This window comes from Chenopodium quinoa, unplaced genomic scaffold (assembly GCF_001683475.1).
Source record: "Chenopodium quinoa cultivar QQ74 unplaced genomic scaffold, ASM168347v1, whole genome shotgun sequence".
NCBI classification, from domain to species: Eukaryota; Viridiplantae; Streptophyta; class Magnoliopsida; order Caryophyllales; family Amaranthaceae; genus Chenopodium; species Chenopodium quinoa.
The window spans coordinates 8,085,389-8,094,479 of NW_018745448.1; the positions used below are offsets into that span (position 1 = coordinate 8,085,389).

Sequence of the window (9,091 nt, forward strand, 5' to 3'; positions counted from 1 at the left end):
GAGCTTTATTTATAAGGTAAGGGACTCTAAGGATTAGGGTTTGACATACATTAAAAATTGGGCTTGACAATAACCCATTTATGATGGTCTAGCTTATATATTGGGTTTTATAATTTAATTAAATAAAATGGGCTATTTTAATTTATTTCACCCAAATTAAATAATTAGATTAATAGTCAAACCATTAAGTCAACAAATTGACTTTTGACCCATATAATATCCGATGAGGCACTAATATAAATTTTGTGTGCCTACAGTCTTACCGTACTCATAGAAAATCACCAGAATCAGCTGGGGTCCTAGACTTCATCTTGTATCATACGTGAGACTGTGAGTAAAAGTACCATATTAATCCGATCCATACGAAGGCATACCATGTCCAGTTTATGTATCACTGCACTACTAGAAAACAGGTCATTTTTGACGGAATTTTTCCGTTGGAAACACCCTGAATTCAGTCGGAAAAGCCCTTTCAATTCCGACGGAATTGGTTGTCGGAAAACCTTTTGTAGGAAAAACGGCTTGTTAGGAAGTATATACTACTCGTATATAGCCATATAGATGCCTCAAAATAGTAATCACAACTTATTTTCTAAGTATAATCGGAATACCGTTATTATATCACAATAAATTTCAAAACACAATTAGATTTAAGTTTAAGATTTCTTTTAATAGCCCTACCAAACCAAAGTAGTTATTGTGCATTGAGATAGAATCTAGACAATGTTTATTGTATGTGTGAATCTAATCATCATTATATTATTCTTCCTCGTATTGGGGAAAATAATGTCGGCAGCTCAACATTAGTTCAACATTATTGAATGAGAAAATATCATGTCGGCAGCTCAACAGTACTGACAGAATATTGCTTAATTGCAGCTCATGGTGTTTTGATCAAGGTTAGTATTGGAAATCGTCAAACGGGCTAGTACCGCAGTTTATTAGTTACTCCTTCTGTCCAGATTTAGATAACGTTGTCCATAATACTGGTATATCCGTATATAAGAGTACTCACATCACTGAGCATTTTTTTTGCTCATGAGCAAAAATGATGAGCAAATTTGTTAAAAATGGTTCTCTATCAATGAGTTTCGGGTAGTTGTGAATTCGTCCCATGTCCCGACCCGAATATCTCGGGTACCCGGAATGAGTTTCGGGTAGTTGTGAATTCGTCCCATGTCCCGACCCGAATATCTCGGGTACCCGAGATATTCGGGTCGGGACATAGGGTACCCCAATTTCTTTCTTTTTTTTTAAAAAAAAAATAACATTATACTTACTTGTATTAATTTTTGGTATTTATACTTGCTGTAGTATAATTTTTTTTTAGATAACACAAATTATAATAATTGATTTCCCAATTCACAAGCAGTCAAGTATTCCATCATCAAAAATAACAAAAACACAACGCAAAAAATAAAATAAAATTTATAATTTTTGGGAAAAATGTAGAAAAAATATCCATGGAATTAATAGTTTAAGGATTGAATCTTTGATGCGAAAAATAAACAAATAAAAGTGGTTAACAAAACTTAATGAAATTGGAAAATAAAGAGGAGAAAAAGAATTAGAAATAGAAGCTGACGACGACGCATACGGTGCTTAGCTGAATTACAGTTCGACGCTTAAGTTCACGAGGGTAATGAGTTATCCTTTTTGTTCGGAGGGTAATGAATTACAGCAGAGCTCCTCAAGATCTTCTCGTCGACAATTATGCATCTCCATTCAGCACTTGAATTCTGATTAATTACGCTATGGTGCTCTGCTAAATTACAAACTTCGCTTGAATTCTAATGATTGTTCATATTTTGTCAAAGGGAAGGAAGGAGGTAGGGAATGAAATAGATGCAAGAACAGAGAGAGAGAAAGGCAGGAAGAGAAGAGTAAGAGAGAGAGGGGCAGGAAGAGAAGAGAGGCGTTTGAGAGTGAAAACTTAACTAGGGTGTTCTGAATGTCTAAAGTATAAATGGGTTGGGCTTATTTGAGGGAGGGTTTTTTTTTTTTATTTAAGATATCGGGTAATCGGGTACCCATGAATTTAAAAATGCGGCCCATGTCCCGACCCGGATAACAAGCAATTTTCCCGGGTCGGGTACCCATCCCGGAAAAACAGTTTTTTCCCCCAAATTTCCCATCGGGTATTTACCGGGTCATTGGAAAATCGGGTCGGGACAATCGGGTCGGGTTTTTTTGAACACCCCTAAGGGCCTGTTCATATTTACTGAACTGAGTTGAACTGAACTGATTGGAGCTGAACTGAACTGAACTGATTGGAACTGAACTGAACTGAACTAAACTGAAATGAATATTTTATGAAAAAGGGAAATTAAGAGCTGAACTGAACTGAACTGATTGGAGCTGAACTGAACTGAATTGAAAATAAGTAAATATGAACAGGCCCTAAGTGTGAGTGCTCTAATAGTCATATCATCGATTAGTAAAACCAATTAAAGCTTGATGGAGTTGGTACGGACGTACGGTGTAGATCTTGGTTGAGCCCCACCAACTACATATGCTTGAGACTTGGGAGTTGGGAGTTTCCCTTACCTCCCTTGTCTACTTTCAAGCATTGAATAATATTGGTAATTTATTACATTTAATTTGAATAAGGATGGATAGTGTAGCCTTTAGCTGTAGTACTGCAGACTGCAGTGTATACTTCCATCCATTTCACAAACTAATTATTGCCACTCATTAAGTCCTGGGCTTATCTAAATACTACCTATCATAAATCATACAAAGTCTGGTTAATTAATTCATGTAAACAAGTACTTTACTAAACAAACCCTAAAATTTTAAATACTTTGTAATATTTATCAATATATATTTACAAATATAAATATTCAGAGACGTGAAAATAAAGTGTAACTAATTATGTAAACCGCATTAATACGAGTCATAGTGCTGAGTTGTTGACAAAGGACCTAGGTCGTTAATTGTTGATGGTCCTAAGGAATTTATACACTTACCAAATAATCTGCAGTATTAATTACAAAGGGGTAGGTAGAAGAGACATAGAGTTGCATATATAAAAACAAACTAGTTTACCATTGAACTCCATCCCACAAAACAAAACGAAAAAAAAAAAAAAAAAAAAACAAAAAAAAAAAAAAAATGGGGGAAATTGAAACAAGGAAGTTAAACTTAAAAGTGTTGATGTATCCATGGTTTGCCATGGGACATGCAACACCATTTGTTCACCTTGCTAATATACTTGCCGAGAAAGGTCATAGTGTCACTCTTTTGCTCCCAAACAAGGCTAAGCTTTTGTTACAATCTTCAAATCTTTATCCATCTCTTGTTACCATCCAAACCATCACTGTTCCCCACGTCGACCCACTACCTCCGGGCACTCAAACACTCTCGGATATACCTTTAAATCTTCAAACCCACCTTGCCACGGCCCTAGACCGTTTTCGTCCCGAGTTTGAGTCCATCCTTGATAAAATCAAACCTAACCTTGTTGTCTATGACTTTGCCTACTGGGTCCCAGAGGCGGTTGCAGCCTCTGGGATCAAGGCAAAGTGTCTAACTTATTGTGTAACATATGCCTCGATCCTGTCCTTGGATATGGTCCCGTCTCGGGACCCACCAAAGGACAAGACTGTGGTCGAGGAGAATGCATGTGTTGCATGTAATACTCCCCCTGGCAACCCTACAACCACTGTCACGCCTTCAGTACCAAAGAAGCACCGCAGCTTCTTGGACGAACCCCGCGGTGAGGGGGTTACTTTCTACCAAAGGGTCACCACTGCACTCAAGTGTAGTGATGCTATTGCTATTAAAACCTGCCGTGAGATTGAAGGTAAGTATTGTGACAAGTTATCCAACCTTTACAACAACAAACCCGTCCTTACAGTCCTAGATCTCCCCGAGCCTAAAGAGGAAAATCTAGACACTCGTTGGGCCGAGTGGCTAGGCCGATTTGCACCAGACTCGGTAGTATTTTGTGCCTTTGGGAGTCAAATCATGCTTAACTTGGCCCAATTCCAAGAGATCCTCCTAGGGTTTGAAATGATAAAACTACCCTTCTTAGTCGCGTTTAAGCCCCCCATAGGTTATGCAACCGTGGAGGAGGCATTACCTGAGGGGTTCGCCGAGAGGGTGGGTGATCGAGGGGTGGTGACGGGGGAGTGGGTGCAACAAACACAAATACTAGCACACCCCTCGGTAGGATGCTTTGTAAACCATTGTGGATCAGGGAGTATATGGGAGTCAATGCTGAGTAAAAGTCAAATTGTGTTAGTCCCACAATTGGCAGATCAAAAATTATTTAGTAAAATATTGGTTGAAGAAGTCAAAGTGGCAGTCCAAGTAGAAAGAGGTGAAGATGGATCATGGGTCTCAAAAGAAAGTTTGTGTAAAGCTGTTGAATTAGTGATGAATGAAGAAAGTGAAATTGGTATTTTGGTTAAGAAAAATCATGAAATTTGGAGGAAGAAACTACTAGATCCCGGTTATATGCGTGGTAACATTAATAGTTTCATCAATGATTTGGAATCCCTTGTCTTCGGTTGATGATTTATTGGTCCTTTTTATCGCTCTATTTATAAAGGTTAGGATTAAAAAAAAAAAATTTGTTGGTCCTTTTTATCGCTCTATCCATTGTGTGCCTCTAGTTTACTCTATTGTAATGGTTTTAAATTAATTAATGGAAAAATAATATGAGTACGGTGTTTTTTTATTTATAACTAATTTTAATTACTCATACCATTTTGACTTTTATGTTTGTCCATGCGCTACTTGAACCGTTGATATCCTTTAATTATCAAATAGAAAATATTAAAATAAAATATGATCTGATATTTTGAGAGCAAATATTATTGAAAGTGATCTAATTATCCAAGCTCAAAGTTAATAAAAACAAGGGTAAGGTGATGTTAAATTTTGTGGCCTCAAAGCCACAAGGTAATTTTTTTAGTGCATTTAACACCTTGTAGCTTACCTTTATACATTGAATATTAGATATGTTTTGAAGTTATAAAGTACTCCTATTATGCCATGGTCAATTAGTTGTAACATATTGTAGCTTAAAAGAAAAATAAAAATATAAAATATCGTGGTTTTTTTATCATACACATGTCATCATAATTTAAGTGGATAGTGTTTTCCAGAAGTCTAGATTGTTTGAGAAAATCAAGAAGTTTAGTTTGTTTGAGCAAGGTGGCTTAATCTCGTTAGCTGTGCTACATCAATTTTTCCACTTCAATGGAAGATACATGCTTGCCATTTTAATTAATTTGCAAGCAAGTCTTTTTTATATACCATTGAAGATAGTTAGAGCTAGGAACTTGCTAGCAATTTAGAAAACTCCATAGCCAGTTTGACTATTGGAGCTAAAATAAAATTTGCTTGAGAAAAAACTTACCAAAAAGAAGGCATGGTGTATTAATAAATTAAATCATAAAAGCTAATTAAGGAATCAAAACTCATTTAAATCACAAGTTAATAGCTAATTGTGGGGCATAAACTAGCTTAAAGAGATGAGATTGGAGTTGCTCTTACCATATCTCCGCCAAGCTTGCATAATTACTTTATTTAATTACCTATTTATTATCTTGAATAAATACATATTTTTTCCATTATCATTTAGATGAAACAATTCCACCTATCAATTCAAAATTTCATTTGCTAACATTTTTAATCATCCATAATTAAAAAAATTTTTAAAAAAATGGGGTTGATATTGGAATTTATAGATCAAGATGGAAAAAAAAAAAAACAAAAACAAAAACGTGACGAACTTTTTTCCTTAGGAAGGAAAAAAAAACTCACCAAGAATAGAGATTGTATAATATATGAAGTGTAAATATTGTAGTGTTGTATCTAACAAAACAATGGAATCGGAATTGAAGCCATATATTGCGTTCCACAAATATGATTTTGTAGTTCAACATATGGCAGAATGTTTTTAAGTTGTTAAACACAACCTTCTATTTAGTATGGAGTAATATTTTGTGGAACAGAAATATATAGCTCATCCTCATCATAAGGCAGAGTACGTGTTTGTACCATGCAACTGGAATTGAAGCCTTTTTACCATGCATGCACTATAGAGGACTATATGTACATCTGTAGAAGACTGATGATAACTGATGAGGCACCAAGTATAACGATGACTGTATATTTTAAAGCAATTTACTCTGTTTTTTTTTTTTCGGAGAAATTTCGTTTTTATTTGAAATCTTTATATTTTCTCCGTTTTTTTAATATTGCACCATTTGATTTTTAAAAAGTTTCACAAATATTACACCGTTTTTATTTTAGAACAAAAAATATCTCTGTTCACATTGCAAATATCCAACATATCTTTACCATTTTACACTTAGGCCCTGTTTGGTAATTAAATTGTAACTGATTGTATTAGTTGATTTGACTAAGTGGTTATATTAGTTGGTTTTAATCAACTGATTTTGTAAAAGTGTTTGGTAAATAACTATTAATTGTTAGCTGTTTTAGGGTATTTAATAACCAAAAAGCTAATTGTTCAATAAACTTTTTTTAAAAAGCTCTTATAACTAAAAAGAGCTTTTTTTAGCCCAAAAAGCTATTTTAATAAGCTACTTATCAAATATCCAAATTAGTTTTTTATATTGGTCAAACCTCTAATTAGACAAAAATAAGCTAAAAGCTTTTTAAAAAACTCTACCAAACAAGGCCTTATTCTGAATTTATGTGTAGAACATCCACAGCAGTATGGAGGATGTCCTTGCTTGCAAATATGCAATAATATAGAGCAGGTAGCTATCCAATGTGGAGCCCCTTTTAGATGGTGCGGTAACTACATGGCTGGCCAGAGCCGTGTAGCTAAGCTAGATTCAATATCTTTAATGTAATACTTTATTCGTTTCGTAATAATCGAAACACTTTCTTGTACATTCGTTTTATAGTAATTGCAACACTTTTTTATTTGGTAAAAATCCACTACTATTGTATTACTAGGTTAATTCCCGTGTCATGCACAGTCATAATTAAATTTTACAATAAATAAATATGGTGTTAATTCAACAATAATTTATCCAAAAAATTTATTTGTAACAAAATAACTTAATTTAAATATAAAGATTATTGAATTGGATTGTATAAAAAAAAATATATAGTAATAGAAACTTAGAAGATTTAACGTTTGTATAAGAAAATTAAATTATTAGCTTAGGTAATTAGGTTAGTACCCATATACGAACTCATATACATACATTTGTCCTTAAATTTTTGACACACTTTGATCGGCATAATATGAAAATTTATTTGAGTTCATTTTACTTTAGGATAATTAGTATTCCGTAATCAACTTTTGAAATATATTTTAGTTTGCGGATAATTAGAACAATTAGATTTAATTTTCCAATATATGTTATGTACGAAGTATACTATAACAAAATTATTTTGTTCTTATAAGCGTTATGTATAGTTTTAAGATTAATACTTCGTAAAAAGTATGCTACCAAAATGATTTTTCTTTAAAATTGATATTGATAATATTATAATAATCTTGGAAAACAATATATTCCAATACCTTATTTTTTTAAGCTATGTTAGCATTTTTGTAATTAAAAGTTTTCTAGTATATATAGAATATATGTAAAAATTTTAATTGAGTAATATTGGATTAAATATGGAAATGACTATTATTATAGGTTATAAAGTATATAGATGTCATTAAAATATGACAAAAAAATAAAAAAAAGGAAAGGAAAAAAAAGGCGGGAAAATTTTTAACCAGGAAATGACAAGTGTCATTCCTGGTTTCGCCTTTAGTATAAGTTATTGATTAAATTTTTGACACACTTTGATCGGCATAATATGAAAATTTATTTGAGTTCATTTTACTTTAGGATAATTAGAATTCCGTAATCAACTTTTTAAATATATTTTAGTTTGCGGATAATTAGAACAATTAGATTTAATTTTTCAATATATGTTATGTACGAAGTATACTATAACAAAATTATTTTGTTCTTATAAGCGTTATGTATAGTTTTAAGATTAATACTCCATAAAAAGTATGCTACCAAAATGATTTTTCTTTAAAATTGATATTGATAATATTATAATAATCTTGGAAAACAATATATTCCAATACCTTATTTTTTAAAAGCTATGTTAGTATTTTTGTAATTAAAAGTTTCCTAGTATATATAGAATATATGTAAAAATTTTAATTGAGTAATATTGGATTAAATATGCTGTCAAAATGGAAATGACTATTATTATAGGTTATAAATTATATAGATGTCATTAAAATATGGCAAAAAAATGAAAAAGGAAAGGAAAAAAAAAGGCGGGAAAATTTTTAACCAGGAAATGATAAGTGTCATTCTTGGTTTCGCCTTTAGTATAAGTTATTGATTGATTTCTCTTTTTTATCAATCCCATTAGACCCTGTTCACTTCACCTTAAAAAAATAATATTAAGTAAAAATAATTTTTGTTCGGTAAAAATAAGTTCAGTTATGTAAAAATAATTTCAGTTCAATAAAAAAAGTGCAGTTCAGTATTTAAAGAAGAAATATAATAGAAAATCAGTAAAAATAATTTTAGTTAAGTAAAATTAATTTCGTTTCAGTAAAATTAATTTAAGTTTAGCAAAAATAATTTCAATTCAGTACTAATAAACTTCCTTCACTCAAACTCAACTTATATGAGGGAGTAAATAAGTAAACTAACTTCTTGACTAAACACCGATAATAAATGGGTGAGAAATAAATTCATGAATCATATTCAAAAATTCTAATTATAGCTCTTAATTTTAAACATTCATAGCCTTGCTTATTAAATTCACGCTTTCTTGATACATTAAAATAAAATTACTTCCATGATTCATATAAATTCAACTTTTATCTTGCCTCAAATAACATATTCACATGCTTGCATAATAATTCATGCTCAACCAACATCAATTCCAAGCATATAATCAACCAAACATGCTACTAATTCATCAATTAATTCATACTTTACAATACTAGCATGATACTACACGTACACATATATTCTTGTGCACATACATACCTTGAATAATGCCTAATTTCGGTCATACTCGCTAGAAATCACCTAGCTCGAAGCTTCCTACAAATAAGAATACATAACTATAA

The 9,091-nt window shown here is 32.1% G+C and overlaps 1 protein-coding gene across 1 annotated transcript; it reads left to right on the forward strand.

Moving 5' to 3' along the window:
• Window positions 1–2,818: 2,818 nt before the first annotated feature.
• Window positions 2,819–4,688, forward strand: LOC110713630 (UDP-glycosyltransferase 79B3-like). Its single transcript, XM_021892086.1, has one exon. It carries the CDS (start codon window positions 3,115–3,117, stop codon window positions 4,516–4,518), a length of 1,404 nt encoding a protein of 467 aa, XP_021747778.1. The 5' UTR covers window positions 2,819–3,114; the 3' UTR covers window positions 4,519–4,688.
• Window positions 4,689–9,091: the final 4,403 nt, after the last annotated feature.

Bases quoted from the DNA above. Each gene is read 5' to 3' on its own strand.
- LOC110713630 (XM_021892086.1), top strand. From the start codon at position 3,115: ATGGGGGAAATTGAAACAAGGAAGTTAAACTTAAAAGTGTTGATGTAT.